The 16,514-nt window shown below is 40.5% G+C and overlaps 1 protein-coding gene across 3 annotated transcripts in view; it reads right to left on the bottom strand.

The window, feature by feature from the left end:
• Positions 1–16,514, bottom strand: part of HSDL2 (hydroxysteroid dehydrogenase like 2) — an 80,353-nt gene that overhangs the window by 29,826 nt on the left and 34,013 nt on the right. For all 3 annotated transcript variants that reach the window (XM_060102102.1, XM_060102100.1, XM_060102101.1), the window contains 2 exons: positions 14,570–14,673; positions 13,470–13,568 (listed from right to left, as the gene is read on the bottom strand). In XM_060102102.1, coding sequence (XP_059958085.1) covers positions 13,470–13,568; positions 14,570–14,673 — 203 coding nt within the window. The remainder of the gene's footprint in view (positions 1–13,469; positions 13,569–14,569; positions 14,674–16,514) is intronic.

The following is a 16,514-nucleotide window of genomic DNA, read 5'->3' as shown; positions in this document are numbered from 1 at the left end:
CTTTCGGCCTCAGTTTCTTGTTTCTAAAATATGGAGCTCCTTTCCTAAGCTTATTTTCTCTTTTTCCTCTACTAGAATACAGAGACTCTGTTTTTCTTGTTCATCACTGTATCCCTAGTTCCTAAAACAATGACAAATATACCATAAACATTCAGTAGATACTGGCTGGACTTGGGGGTCCCTTTTAAGTTCAGATACTACTTTCATTTATGAAATACTAGAAAATAAAGAGAATTAAAAGGAAGAAAATTTTTTTTTTGGCCACACCCTGCAGCATGCCAGATCTCAGTTCCCCGACCAGGGATCGAACCTGTACCCCCTCCAGTGGAAGCGTGGAGTCTTAACCACTGGACCGCCAGGGAAGTCCCAAGGAAGAATTTTTAAATTATCTATAATCCCCCTACCCAGAGATAATTACTATTTTTTTAAATAAATTTATTTATTTATTTGTTTTTAGTTTTGGCTGAGTTGGATCTTCATTGCTGTGTGTGGGCTTTCTCTAGTTGCGGTGAGCGGGGGCTACTCTTTGTTGCGGTACGTGGGCTTCTCATTGTCATGGCTTCTCTTGTTGCAGAGCACCGGCTCTAGGCGCCCGGGCTTCAGTAGTTGTGGCACACGGGCTCTAGAGCACAGGCTCAGTAGTTGTGGCTCATGGGCTTAGTTGCTCCATGGTATGTGGGATCTTCCAGGGCCAGGGACTGAACCCATGTCCCCTGCACTGGCAGATGGATTCTTAACCACTGCACCACCAGGGAAGCCCAGATAATTACTATCAATATTTGCATATAATTCCCACTATTTTCAGTGCATATAAATTTTAATTAATTAATTTATTTATTTATTTATTTATTTATTTTTGGCTGCATTGGGTCTTTGTTGCTGCACACGGGCTTTCTCTGTTTGCAGCGAGCGGGGGCTACTCTTCGTTGTGGTGCATGGGCTTCTCACTGTGGTGACTTCTCTTGTTGAGGAGCACAGGCTCCAGGTGAGCCAGCTTCAGTAGTCGTGGCACACTGGCTCAGTAGTTGTGGCTCATGGGCTCTACAGCACAGGCTCAGTAGTTGTGGTGCACGGACTTAGTTGCTCTGCGGCATGTGGGATCTTCCCGGACCTGGGCTCGAACCCGTGTCCCTTGCACTGGCAGGCGGATTCTTAAGCACTGCACCACCAGGGAAGCCCCTAATTTTTAAATTACATGTTTTTTATGAAGTAACTTGAAACTCTACCATTAATACTACATTATTAATTACACATTGTCAAAGTTGTAAATAGTAACAACTCAATTTACATAAGTATTTTAGCTTATATTTAAAGCAATGAAAGTCAATTTGTTTAAATATACTTTAGGTGTCAGAGTTTCTAGTAATTTAGATAAACTCTCCATTCCACTATTAAACCATCCTGAAATCATTACATACTGGAATAACTTACACAATTCAGTCCACAAGATGAAAAGTATATAGCTTTTAAGAGCCACTGACCCTTTTCACTCATTCAACAAATAGTTACTGAGCCTTACAAAGAAGTCAGGCACTATTGGAGGTATTGGGGACAGATGAGTGGACAAAACAGACAAAAATTCCCTACATTCACGGCAATTACATCCTAGCACACATCGCTCTTTCAAAGAGTACACATTAACTTGGGGAATTTCCTAATAGCATTCAATTAGAAGATACTTCTCCACATTGTAACTAAAATTCCTTTACTAGGAATAATTTTTTTTTACTTTACCAATAGCTCAAGACCTCTGGCCTCTTTTTTTTTTTTAATTGATTAATTTATTTGTGGCTGTGTTGGGTTTTCGTTTCTGTGCGAGGGCTTTCTCTAGTTGTGGCAAACGGAGGCCACTCTTCATCGCGGTGCGCGGGTCTCTCACTATCGCGGCCTCTCTTGTTGCGGAGCACAAGCTCCAAACGCGCAGGCTCAGTAGCTGTGGCACACGGGCCTAGTTGCTCCACGGCATGTGGGATCCCCCCAGACCAGGGTTCAAACCCGCGTCCCCTGCATTGGCAGGTAGATTCTCAACCACTGCACCACCAGGGAGGCCCTGGCCTCACTCTTGATGTGGTACCTTATTAATAAAAAATAGCAGGGAATTCCCTGGTAGCACAGTGGTTAAGAATCTGCCTGCCATTCTGAGGGTGGTCTTTTGGTCTTGTTTATGGTTTCCTTTGCTGTGTAAAAGCTTTGCAGTTTCATTAGGTCCCATTTGTTTATTTTTGTTTTTATTTCCATTTCTCTAGGAGGTGGGTCCAAAAGGATCTTGCTGTGATTTATGTCATAGAGTGTTCTGACTCTGTTTTCCTCTAAGAGTTTGATAGTTTCTGGCCTTACATTTACGTCTTTAATCCATTTTGAGCTTATTTTTGTGTATGGTGTTAGGGAGTGTTCTAATCTCATACTTTTACATGTACCTGTCCAGTTTTCCCAGCACCACTTATTGAAGAGGCTGTCTTTTCTCCATTGTATATTCTTGCCTCCTTTATCAAAGATAAGGTGACCATATGTGCGTGGGTTTATCCCTGGGCTTTCTATCCTGTTCCATTGGTCTATATTTCTGTTTTTGTGCCAGTACCATACTGTCTTGATTACTGTAGCTTTGTAGTATAGTCTGAAGTCAGGGAGCCTGATTCCTCCAGCTCCATTGTTCGTTCTCAAGATTGCTTTGGCTATTCGGGGTCTTTTGTGTTTCCATACAAATTGTGAAATTTTTTGTTCTAGTTCTGTGAAAAATGCCAGTGGTAGTTTGATAGGGATTGCATTCAATCTGTAGATTGCTTTGGGTAGTAGAGTCATTTTCACAATGTTGATTCTTCCAATCCAAGAACATGGTATATCTCTCCATCTATTTGTGTCATCTTTAATTTCTTTCATCAGTGTCTTATAATTTTCTGCATACAGGTCTTTTGTCTCCTTAGGTAGGTTTATTCCTAGATATTTTTTTTTTTTTTTTTTTTTTTTTTGCGGTATGCGGGCCTCTCACTGTTGTGGCCTCCCCCGTCGCGGAGCACAGGCTCCGGACGCGCAGGCTCCGGACGCGCAGGCTCAGCGGCCATGGCTCACGGGCCCAGCCGCTCCGCGGCATATGGGATCCTCCCAGACCGGGGCACGAACCCGCATCCCCTGCATCGGCAGGCGGACTCTCAACCACTTGCGCCACCAGGGAGGCCCTATTCCTAGATATTTTATTCTTTTTGTTGCAATGGTAAATGGGAGTGTTTTCTTAATTTCACTTTCAGATTTTTCATCATTAGTGTATAGGAATGCCAGAGATCTCTGTGCATTAATTTTGTATCCTGCTACTTTGCCAAATTCAAGATTAGCTCTAGTAGTTTTCTGGTAGCATCTTTAGGATTTTCTATGTAGAGTATCGTGTCATCTGCAAACAGTGACAGTTTCACTTCTTGTTTTCCGATTTGGATTCCTTTTATTTCTTTTTCTTTTCTGATTGCTGTGGCTAAAACTTCCAAAACTATGTTGAAAAAGAGTGGTGAGAGTGGGCAACCTTGTCTTGTTCCTGATCTTAGTGGAAATGGTTTCAGTTTTTCACCATTAAGGATGATGCTGGCTGTGGGTTTGTCATATATGGCCTTTATTATGTTGAGGAAAGTTCCCTCTATGCCTACTTTCTGAAGCAACTGACAAAGGATTAATCTCCAAGATTTACACACAGCTCATGCAGCTCAGTAACAAAAGACAAACAACCCAATCCAAAAATGGGCAGAAGACCTAAACAGACATTTCTCCAAAGAAGGTATACAGATTTCCAACAAACACATGAATGAATGTTCAACATCATTAATCATTAGAGAAATGCAAATCAAAATACAATGAGATATCATCTCACACCAGTCAGAATAGCCATCATCAAAAAATCTACAAACAATAGATGCTGGAGAGGGTGTGGAGAAAAGGGAGCACTCTTGCACTGTTGGTGGGAATGTAAATTGACACAGCCACTATGGGGAACAGTACGGAGGTTCCTTAAAAAACTAAAAATAGAATTACCATATGACCCAGCAATCCCACTACTGGGCATAAACCCTGAGAAAACCATAATTCAAAAAGAGTCATGCATATATACACTACCAAACGTAAGGTAGATAGATAGTGAGAAGCAGCCGCAGAGCACAGGGAGATCAGCTCGGTGCTTTGTGACCGCCTGGCGGGGTAGGATGGGGAGGGTGGGAGGGAGGGAGATGCATGAGGGAAGGGATGTGGGAACAGATGTATATGTATGACTGATTCACTCTGTTATAAAGCAGAAACTGATAAAAAAAAAAAAAAGAGTCATGTACCAAAATGTTCATTGCAGCTCTATTTACAATAGCCAGGACATGGAAGCAACCTAAGTGTCCATCATCAGATGAATGGATAAAGAAGATGTGGCACACATATACAATGGTATATTACTCAGCCATAAAAAGAAATGAAATTGAGATATTTGTAGTGAGGTGGATGGACCTAGAGTCTGTCATACAGAGTGAAGTAAGTCAGAAAGAGAAAAACAAATACTGTATGCTAATACATATATATGGAATCTAAAAAACCAAAAAGAATGGTCATGAAGAACCTAGGGGCAAGACGGAAATAAAGACGCAGACCTACTAGAGAATGGACTTGAGGATATGGGGACGGGGAAGGGTAAGCTGTAACAAAGTGAGAGAGTGGCATGGACATATATACACTACCAAACGTAAAACAGATAGCTAGTGGGAAGCAGCCACATAGCACAGGGAGATCAGCTAGGTGGTTTGTGACCACCTAGAGGGGTGGGATAGGGAGGGTGGGAGGGAGGGAGACTCAAGAGGGAAGAGATATGGAAACATATGTATAACTGATTCACTTTGTGATAAAGCAGAAACTAACACACCATTGTAAAGCAATTATACTCCAATAAAAATGTTAAAAAAAATAAAGAATCTGCTTGCTAATGCAGGGGACATGGGTTTGACCCCTGGTCCAGGAAGATCCCACATGCCACGGGGCAACTAAGCCCATGCACCCATAACTATTGAGCCTGTGCTCTAGAGCCCATGAGCCACAACTACTGAGGCCATGCGCTGCAACTACTAAAACCCATGTGCCTAGAGCCTGTGCTCCTCAACGAGAGAAGCCACCGCAATGAGAAGCCTGTGGACCGCAATAAAGAGTAGCCCAGGGCTTCCCTGGTGCGCAGTGGTTGAGAATCTGCCTGCCAATGCAGGGGACACGGGTTTGAGCCCTGGTCTGGGAAGATCCCACATGCCGCTGAGTAACTGGGCCCGTGAGCCACAACTACTGAGCCTGCGCGTCTGGAGCCTGTGCTCAGCAACAAGAGAGGCCGCGACAGTGAGAGGCCCGCGCACCACGATGAAGAGTGGCCCCTGCTTGCCACAACTAGAGAAAGCCCTCGCACAGAAGCGAAGACCCAACACAGCAAAAATTAAAAAAATAAAAAAAAAAAAAGAGTAGCCCACACTCGCCGCAACTAGAGAAAGCCTGCGGGCAGCAACGAAGATCCAACGCAGCCTAAATTAATTAATTAATTAATTTAAAAAGAAATCAGTGTACCAATGAGGAAAAAAAACCCTGCCAATTAAACTACAATATATCATCAACTGTAAGAGCAACCTGATATCAAAGATGTAAAAATGTGAAAACATGGGCATCTCAGAATCAGTGAAATATGGTATAAACTGCTTAACCTTGTTGGTAAGTAGGTCCCTTGAAAAACGGAAACCAGTTTTGGTTTCTAGTACCAAGAGAGGCCGGCTGCCACCTTGTCACCTTGACCTCCCTGGTTAGCTGAGTTCCCACGTCTACATGTAATGTGGTCCAGGTGACAGAGGACTGTGGCTATTCTGTGATGCTTCTGTTATCTTCCTCTCCACTGCCATTGCCAAGATCAGGAGCCACCAGTTCCAGACTCCCCACCCCAGCTCACATGAAACCTATCCAAAAATGGACCTTTGGGACTTCCCTGGTGGTCCAGTGGCTAAGACTCCGCACTCCCAGTGCAGGGGGCCTCGGTTCAATCCCTGGTCAGGGAACTAGATCCCACGTACTGCAACTAAAGGTACCGCATCCCGCAACTAAAAAAAGATCCCACATGTTGCAATGAAGATCCCGCACGTGGTAATGAAGATCCCACGAGCAGCTACTAAGACCCAACACAGCCAAATAAATAAATATTAAAAAAAAAAGTGGACTTTCCTCTTCTACCACACTTGTTCTGACCAATCCAGATGCAAGACGCAGCAGGCATTTTCAATAGCAGCCCTCATCCCTCCTCCCCTCCCCACCCTCCACATCAGCAGAAACTATGAAATGGGTTTTGTAAAATGAGAAAATGATATTTTTGAGGGTGACGTAGTCGGGTGCCTGAGATCCTCATGTTGTGGAACTACTAAAGGCATGCTTTCTAGTCCGTTTTCTGGATGCGTTGAATTCACTGGCTTGAAAGTTCTAGACCCAGAAGGGGTAATGTCGCCAGTGTAGAGAAGGAACACTGAGCCAGGGAGGACGAAAAGTGTGGACCAGGACACTGTTTTGATTGTAGATAATACATGTCACACTGTACTCATTTCATTAAGTGCAATAAACCTCCTCTTCCTGGAAGGGCAGTAATGTTGGGAGATTGCTTCTGGTTCCAACAAGCATAAAGAAAGAACCACTCTACTCAGTCCAGAAAGAAGACATATGTTTTTTAAATAGAGGCCTCCCAAACAGCCAGGAGCACGAACACCCTCTCAAATCCATTTTCATTGCCTCCATCATGAATAATGCAATATTCTAGCTAGGTTTCCTGCCTCCTCTTTCCACAAACTTACAAGTCATCCTATATTCAGATGCCAAATTAAACTTCCTAAACCTCATCAACAAACCACCGCTCCTCTCTTCCTTCTTCTTCTTATTGTTCTCCTGCTTCTAAAATTCTAAAGTGGCTCTCCGCTGAATAAATTCAAGCTCCTAAACCCGGCAATCAAGCCCTTTGGGCTTAGTTTGTCCATCTTCCCCACAACCTCATACCCCCCCCCCAACATTCAGGCCAATATGAACCCATTTGCAGATGCTCAAGTTCAGAGGGAAATAAACAGCCCACACCCCATCATGGGGCAACTATATTAAACTTCTTGTCGTTCCACCAAACACATGGTATTGTCCCATACTGCAGCCTTTTTTGTTCGCTCTGCCAGGAATGCCTTGCCCAGTCTCCTTCTTGCTAACTCCAGTATCCTCTTGTGGTCTCATTTCAATTGTTCCATTAGAAAACAACCTTTCCTAACCTTTAATCTGAAATACATGGCCCTCTTGCTACGTTTTAAGAGTATCCCTTACATAATTCATTATGCCGTGTATCATATGGAACATGACCGTCAACTGAATTCACTATGCTATACAAATCTAGGACCCAAATGATACCAATGGTTCCAAGATGTCTAGTCAATTTAAAACGAACATCTCTAAGCTAAAGCAAAGTCTCAGCAGTGAGCTGATTTCTTCTTCCAATCCTGATACCGTCCTCCACGTTCCCTGTCATACAATGTTCTCCCCCTTCCTTATATAAGCTTTGTTCAGAATGCCTATCTTGGACCTAGGTAGAAGGGAATCATACTGCACTTTCATTCATTCATAAAATACTTACTTAATGTCTACAATGACTATAATAAAATGAACAAGACAGATACTGTCTCTACCTTCAAGAAGCTTTTCTAGCAAGAAAGACATTAAACAGGGACTTCCCTGGTGGTCCGGTGCTGAAGAATCCACCTTCCAATGCAGGGGACACAGGTTTGATCCCTGGTCAGGGAAATAAGATCCCATATGCTGTGGGGCAACTAGGCCCATGCGCCACAACTACTGAGCTCATGCGCCTCAACAAAAGAGCCTGTGTGCCACAAACTACAGGGCCCACACGCTACGGAGCCCGCACCACAACCAGAGAGAGAAAACCCACACGCCACAGCTAGAGAGAAGCCTGCACACCGCAGCTAGAGAGAAGCCCACGCACCGCAACGAAAGATCCCTCATGCCTCAACAAAGATCCTGCATGCCTCAACGAAGATCCAGTATGCCGCAATGAAGATCCTGCATGCCACAATGAAGACCCAACACAGCCCCCCAAAAAAAGACATTAAACAATTAGTTATAAAATCAGCAATTTAATTTCAAATGTTGTAAGTGATATGAAAGAGATGTCCAGATTACTAAATCCAGTGGTCAGTCCCCATCTTGTAAGAGCTATGAGCAGCATTTGACACAACTGATCATTCCTCTTCTTCCTTGAAACACTTTCTCCAATTGGCTTTCAGGACATCATACTCTTTGATTTTCTTCCTACCTTACTCTCCTATGTGGATTTTTTCCCTCTTCTTCCCAACCTCTTAACATTGCAATGGCCAATGATACTTTCTCTTCTTCTATTCACTCTCTAGCTGACATCATCTAGCCTTGTGACTCTATATGCCATCTATATGCTGAAAATCCACAAATTTCCATCTCCAGCCTGGACCTCCCTCATGACCCCCAGACTTCCAAACCCAACTGCTTATTGACCATCTCCACGTGGATGCTCAATCACAATGCCCCAAACTGAATTTGTTCCCCAACCTCCCCTGTCTGTAGCATTCCCTCATCTCAGTTGATGGCAACTCCATTATTCCAGTTACTAAAGCCAAAGTAATTTTGGAGTCATCCTTGGCTCTTCTTTTTGCCTTATATCCTATATCTAATCCATCAGCACATCTTGTTGGTTCTAACTTCAAAAAATATCAGAATCTGACCACTCTCTGCCTCTGCTATCACCCTGGTCACAGCTACTAATATCTGTGCCTAGGTTACTCTAATAGGCTCCAAACTGGTCTCCCTGTTTCTCCTTTTGCCCTATGAGAATCTATTCTCAGCAGAGCAGCCAGAGAGATTCTTTTACAAATTTAAAAGAATCAGGCCCCTCCTCAAAACCTTGCAAAAGCTCCTGGGCTTCCCTGGTGGTGCAGTGGTTGAGTCCACCTGCCGATGCAGAGGACGCAGGTTCGTGCCCCGGGCCGGGAAGATCCCACGTGCCGCAGAGCGGCTGGTCCTGTGAGCCATGGCCGCTGAGCCTGAGCGTCCGGAGCCTGTGCTCCGCAACAGGAGAGGCCACAGCAGTGAGAGGCCCGCGTACCGCAAAAAAAAAAAAAAAAAAAAAAAAAAAAACTCCTCATTTCACTCATAGAGTAAAAACCCAAGTCTTGGCAAGAACCTTACAACATCTGACCATTTCCTCAAAAGCATCATCTCCTCACTTCCTACCACTCTCCCCTCATTCCAGCCTATGTCTTCTGTCTTCAATGCTTTTCCCTCAAATACCCCATTGACCAACACATCCCCAAGGTGAACTCCATCACCTCCTTACTTGAAGACTTCTACTCTCAAATGTCACCTCAAAAAGGCTAAACCTTTCTACCCTATTTAAAATGGCAACTTATCCTCCCCAACACCTGAGTCTTTTAATCTCCCTTACCTTCTTCTACTTTTTCCATAGCATTATCACCTTCTAGCATATTATATAGTTTATTATTCATTATGTTAAATGTCTATTGTGTCTCTCCCAATTATACTATAAGTTCCATAATGGCAGATACTCTTGTCCACTTTGTTCTCTGATGTATCTTAAGCAACTAGAACAGAGCTTAGCACATAATAGGTGTCCAGGAAATATTTGCTGATGAATAAAATCTCAGATTTTTAGTGTTAGACTAGGCTTCTTCTCACTTTGTTACCCCAGAATCCCAAAGACCTAAAGATTAGAAGAGGGGAGGCCAGGAAAGAAGGACGAAGTGTAAATGATGGCAACAAACTCTTTCATCTCTGGCATTACGGGGTAAACTCTCTGAAGGTAAGGACTGCATCACATTCATCTTAGTACCCCCAGGTACCTTGTGCATAGTAGATACTTAATAAATTATCTGTTGAATACATAATGAATAAATAGCACAGAGAACTGTGTCTGGCATATAAAAGCGTTTGGAAGATGAATGAATATAAAGTGTCAAGTGACATAATAGAGGTACCAAGAGGGAAAACACTATGTTCAGACTTTATCTCAGAGACCTCCCTTTCTAACTAACTGCCTGACTCTCACTATCTATCAGCTTTAGTAACAGCAATGATTAAGGTAGGGGGAGGAGGTTGAGAAAGGATGAGAGAAGGAAAAGAAGTTAAAAAAACAAGGCACAAGAAAGTGCGAGCTTTTAAACTGTTTTACTGTGATTCACAAGTAACACTTTATATCAGCATGACTAAAAACACATAATACCTACACATATACACTCACAAACATATACCTATTTCACTTATATATGACCCTTATGTATGAAAAAAGTTTATGAAACAACACTGACTCTTACTATATGCAATGCTCTCTAATATTTTCTATTTTATTCAATTAGAAATAAATTGAAACAACAACAAAATTCTGGCTGCTACCTAGATTTCACAATCCACTAAATTGATTTCATGCCTCACTAAATTAATTTCATGACTCACCAATGAGTCTTGACATGTAGTTTGAAAAATACTGTAGAAGCAGTTTTTTCACTCATCTTTGCCTCACTGCAACGAATATCACTCTCCAGAAAATCTTAAAAGAACTGTGTCTGCTACAGTAACATAAGGGAAACGAAGAAGCAATAAATCATGGTTCTGATCCCACAGGAGGTCAGGGCATAAAGAATCTTAGTCAAACTTCAGATGGAATTTTAAAAAATTGATTCCTCCTTAAAAAATTAAAAATAGAACTACCATATCATCCAGCAATTTCACTTCTGGGTATTTATCCAAAGAAAACAAAAACACTAATTCAAAAATATATATGCACACCAATGTTCACTGCAGCATTATTTACAATAACCCAGATATGGAAGCAACCTAAATGTCCATCGATGGATAAATGGATAAGGAAGATGTGGTAATACACACACACACACACACACACACACACACACACATACAATGGAACATTACTCAGCCATTAAATAAATTAAATCTTGCCATTTGTGACAACATGGATGGATCTACAGAGTATCATGCTAAATGAAATGTCAGACAAAGACAAATATCATATGATCTCACTTATATGTGGAATCTGAAAAACAAAATAAACAAACAAAACAAAATGAAAACAGACTGATAGATACAGAGAACAAACACGTGGTTGCCAGAGGAGAGTGGGGTGAAGGGTGGGGAAAAATACGTGAAAGGTATTAAGAGGTACAACCTCCAGTTATAAAATAAATAAGCCACAGGAATGTTACATGCAGCATAAGGAATATGGTCACTAATACTGTAATAACTTTGTATGGAGACAGATGGTTACTAGACTTATCGTGGTGATCATTTCACAATGTATGCAAATGTCAAATCGCTATGCAGTACACCTGCAACTAACATAATATTTACATCAACTATAGTTCATTAAAAGAATTTTTTTCATTCCTGGAGTTCTTATTAGAAAAGAAAGATAGTGGCTAGAGAGCTGGCTGCAACAGCTAAATTTTCCTAAGAGTTGCATTAGCAACATATCCCAGGGCTCCATAAATTCTCACCCACAGCCCCTTGTTCTCCCAGCTTCAATACCATAGACCATTAGGTCTTTCACTACTGCCTGGAGCTGAGGAGATCTCACCTAGTATACAGCAGATGGGAAGAAAAAGAAATCCCTCATTTGTTTCTAAGCTACAACTCTGGGTACAATTCACGCTGCTATATGGCAGTTCCGTTCAAGAGCACCTCTAGGGCTATCATGATTTGCAAAAATTCTGAATTAAGTGTTCTTCTAACAGACAGTGGTGTTTGTTTATTTTTCCTGTGTCTGGATATTGGATCCCCTTAGCTGCACTGCACTTTTTGTCTCTTCACTGCTCTATTCACCCTTAGATACTTTAAACAATGGCAACCTTGGCAGCAGGGGCAAGTGGAGCAGTCTCTGCCCACGGGTGGGTAATACAGCAGATGTACCAGTTACTGAATCCATTTGGAGGCCTAAAGGAGAATTCTCCCTGATCTCCTCACTGTTCAGCCTTAAGGGTAGGAAATAGTTCTCTCACCTGTTGAATCACCCAGGTGAGGGCCTCAGATCTCCATGGGCTGAGCTCTCTCCAGGAACTTCTGAGTATTAATTCTCCCTCCAATGCTCTCTACTGGCCCCATTCTGTCCTCTGGCCCAGAGGGGAATAACCTCCTTCAAGCTTCTCAGTTACTCCTCTTACAGAATCAATGTCTTGCTCATTCCTTTCATGTCCTGCCTGCCTGCCACCCCAACACCTGCTCCACTCTGGGGAGTTTCCTGGTCGTTGGAAAGGGTGGACAGCAAGGCCATAAGTTTCAACAGTCACTTTCTCAGAAACCCCCTGTACCCTCAAATAAGTGAAAAGATTCCAGTCTGCAATCTGTATGTTTCAAGGAATATAATGAAGAATATGAAGATACTTTCAAAGGGAATCCAAAATTATCATTCATTCAAAAAACACCTAAGTGACCACTGAATGGAGGGCACTGTCCTAGGAGGAGACACACCAGTTTGACCCCTAAGAAGTTTCCTTGGAAAGGGGTCACACTAATTTACATGTTGGAGTACTGATGTTAGTGCAACAAAGGTTCTGTTAAATACATAAAATGAAAAAGTGATTCCCACTACATTTTCCCTCTATCATACTTTTGTGGGGTAGGATTGTCATTTAGATTTAAGATGAAAGTAGTTAAGGTTTTCACAGGCATTATCTATTAAATATATGAAAAAACGTATAATAGATATAGTTTCTTTTCTTTTACCTCCTTTAAGCTGTTTTGATATATAAGTGGAGAATAAGAACCCACAAGGACAAGCTTTCCCCTTCTGTCATTGTTACTGACTTTCCCTCATGTTTAGACAACATATTCCCTAGCCTGCACCCATCAGCTTTCATCATACATTTAACTCTAAAGCTGCATACCCAGCCATATGCAGGTTATTCTGTCACCTAAAGGGGATCTAGGCACTCTGTGAACTCAGAGCTCATGTGAAAGTACAGAAAAGTTGGTTTTTCATAAAGGAAAAAGACAAAGTAGTAAGAAAGAAAGTAAGAAAGAAAGTAAAGAAGCATTTGCTGGGATGTGTGAGGAGAAAACAAAAGTATGAGAATCTGTAGAATTTTTTAAGGTACCAAAGATAGTGATGGAAAAAAGGTTAGGGAAACGCAGATGGCTTCCTGCTGGCTTTAATGAGACTCTTCAAGTGTTCCTGGGTTCAGTGTTTCTAGTACAGCAATCATGTAGTCACGCAGATCAAGTCAAAGCAAGAAGATGACTGAAAAGGGCCTTTTATGCACAATAAAAAGTTGAACTTTTTTCCCAACAGACTGAGGTTACCTTTGACAGTCTACTCACTTGCACCCCACCCCACCCAGCAAAGAGTGTCTAAAACAATAAATGAGAATCCAATAAATGGATTTTTTGTAAGTACATACCTGTTTTAGGCCACAGTGCATTGACTGCAATTTCACCTTTAAATTCTTCTGCCATTCCAAGCACACACATAGACATACCATACTTAGCAATGGTGTAAGCTGAAAGAAATCACCAAGAATTTAATTAAGAAAGAAATTAATCTGTGAATTTAAATAACCAATTTCTTTCTATTACTATTCCTTCCTCAATATATTTTTTCAGAACTACTTAATAATAATACAAAACATAATTTTAATTTACTATTTTTAAAAGAACAGTTTTTATAGAAGTAACTGTAGTTTATGGAAATGGTTTTTATATATATCAGGGATGAACCACTTTTACATACTTCCATCCTAATATTAGATTCAAAGAAAAAAGACAGTAATAAACTTTCACTTCTCTTAACATTATGGGAGTAAGTTACATTATTGTTTCTTAATCTGGTTTTTTTCCTTTTCTTTTTTAAAAAAATGAAAGTGACCATTTAAAGGAAAACTACTACTAGTAAAACATAAACAAAAGGTTGCAAATTCATTTAACCTGGTCGATTAAAACAGAACTCCTTTTGGTTTTGTTCTATGGGTTCCTACTTCAACTGCCTTCCTTTCGAAATTTTACTGAATTATGTTGAAATAAGGACTAAGTATCTGACACAACTATTTCAAAGGAGGCACCTATACATAAATCTTGTTATTTAGCATACTCACCTTAAATCACTAGTTTTCTGTGAAAGGTAAAGTATTCCATGGATCGTTTTCACCAACTTTACTGAAGAATAAGTTACATACAATAAAACACACCCACTGGGACTTGAGAGAGCTTTCTAGGACAGGGATATCCATATCTCCATTTGAGTATTGGTTATACAGGTGTATACGTTTGTCAAAACTCATCAGACTGAACCATTAACATCTGTGCATTTTATTTAATGTAAATTATACCTCAATTTTTTAAATTAAAGATAAAAGATTAAGAATCTACTTACAGAATGCTATCGATTTCTGCATAGAAAATTTAATGTTGAACGCTATGTACAAATTGTGATTACATCATAGATATACTGGTTTAATACAAAACAAATTGACTAAACAAGCCATCCCCTCATCCTACCACCTACCACAGTGCTGTTTGAACCACAGTGGATTTAGGTTCAGCGGTGGGCTAAGATTGAGGATATGAGCAATTTTACTCTTTTTCAAATACGGAATGCATGCTTTAGACCTGAAAGCAAAAGAAAACACAAGTCAAGTTACTAGCTTTTTAACAGCTTCATTACTCTCTTAAGTTATATTTTAAACTACTTCTACAGAGCAACTGAACTTGTTCAATAACTGGTAGGGTACTTCTGTTGGTTTTCTTTGTTGTTGTTCCCCCACTTACCTGGAATGTAGATAGGAAAAGCAACTAATATTCATCCTTTGAAGCTATGCATAATGGCCTGACAATATGATCTGCTTGATGACAATAATCAATTCCGTGGCACACTAGCCTTAAACCCAACTTAGATTATCTTCAACTACATCCTTCCAAGTCAGACAGACCTGGGTTCAAATCCTCCTTCTGCCCTTCATTGTGTAATCTGGGGCAAAATATATAGTATTCTAATTCTCAGTTTTCTCATTTGTAAATGTTGGTAATACCTGCTACTAGCTAGGATTGACCAAGGGATTAAAATGAGATGATACATATGAGATACTTAGAACAGTTCATATATTAAACATGAAATAAACAACTGCTATTATTAGTATTACATATTCTGATTTTTTTTCATCTTAGTAGGTATAGTATTCCTACCACACTGGAACTGTAATTTAATAACATGAACTCCCAATACATTACCAAATTTAATCTGTACCAATATGCAATGCAATGTTCCTTTGTAGGCAATATTTAGTTGTTTGTTTTTTAAACGCTTTCAAAAAGGTAGATAATTTATTTTACAAAAGACACAGGTCCAACATTTGGAAATGTTTAATTATTAAGCTATAGTATATAGCTTAATAACATACTGTAGCTTAATAATTTTATAGTTTTTAGTTTTATTTCACATTCAATAACTTCTAGGACTTGAAACTAGTCCATTCTTCTTAAGTCTGTTTCTTTATTACCAATGTACAACATTCTTGTTACCATCTACAATGTCTTTTTTTTTTTGCAATGTCTTTTTAAGTTTATAAACCAAATACAATCAATATCACTAAAGGGTTTTTGTACATATTGTTTTTCTATTACAAAGGTGCTTCACTTTTATGGGGGTGAGGTAGAGAAGGGCAAACAATATCACAGCTGTTTGTCATTAGAACAGTAAAGCTGCACCTCAAAGAATCAACAAGAAACAAACAACTTATTCCAAGCAATAAGACCATATTTCACACTCAAGGGAAGGAGTTCATTTCATTTACATTACAAACATGAGCTTCTCTGATATATTAGACAAAACCTTTCCACCTGCACTTTGCTTGCCTAACCCTCAGTGTTACTAACCCTAATCAGGTACGTTTTCCACGGCAACATGCCCTATCCTACACATTATACTGAAAACTCTTAGCACCACGCTTAGATACTAATGCCTTGAGCTTAATAAGATAGTTAAGTTTACTAGAAACTTACTGTATGCTAGGCACTGCACTTATTAGTTATTACTTTCACATGAATTATTTTACTTAATCAGGGTTGTAAGCTCCAAGGCCTATAGGGCATTTAAGTAAATGAATAAAGTGAGCTGGGTGTAAGAAAGAGCAACGGTTCAGAAATACAATTGAGCCTTATCACTGAATTTCTATAAGCATTTAACATGATACAAACACATATAATCCTGGAGATTATATATTTAATTAAAACTTAGAAATACAAATAAGGATCTGCATTCTACCTCCTGTCTTCCAACCCTGTTTCTTCAAACCACTAGAACACAAGACATAGGCCACAGGGCCCTGGGCACCAGGGATCAGGAAGCAGCTCCAGATCCTTGCTGAAATCTCCAAATAGTTCAGTTCTTTGGGCCTTCCCCTACTCTCTCCCTGAGGATGCTTCTCAGGCTTCCCTGAGAAAACAACCTGTAC

Source organism: Mesoplodon densirostris, chromosome 6, assembly GCF_025265405.1.
Source record: "Mesoplodon densirostris isolate mMesDen1 chromosome 6, mMesDen1 primary haplotype, whole genome shotgun sequence".
NCBI lineage: Eukaryota > Metazoa > Chordata > Mammalia > Artiodactyla > Ziphiidae > Mesoplodon > Mesoplodon densirostris.
Note: the sequence above shows the minus strand (reverse complement) of the source record. Positions and strands in the feature narration are given on the sequence as shown.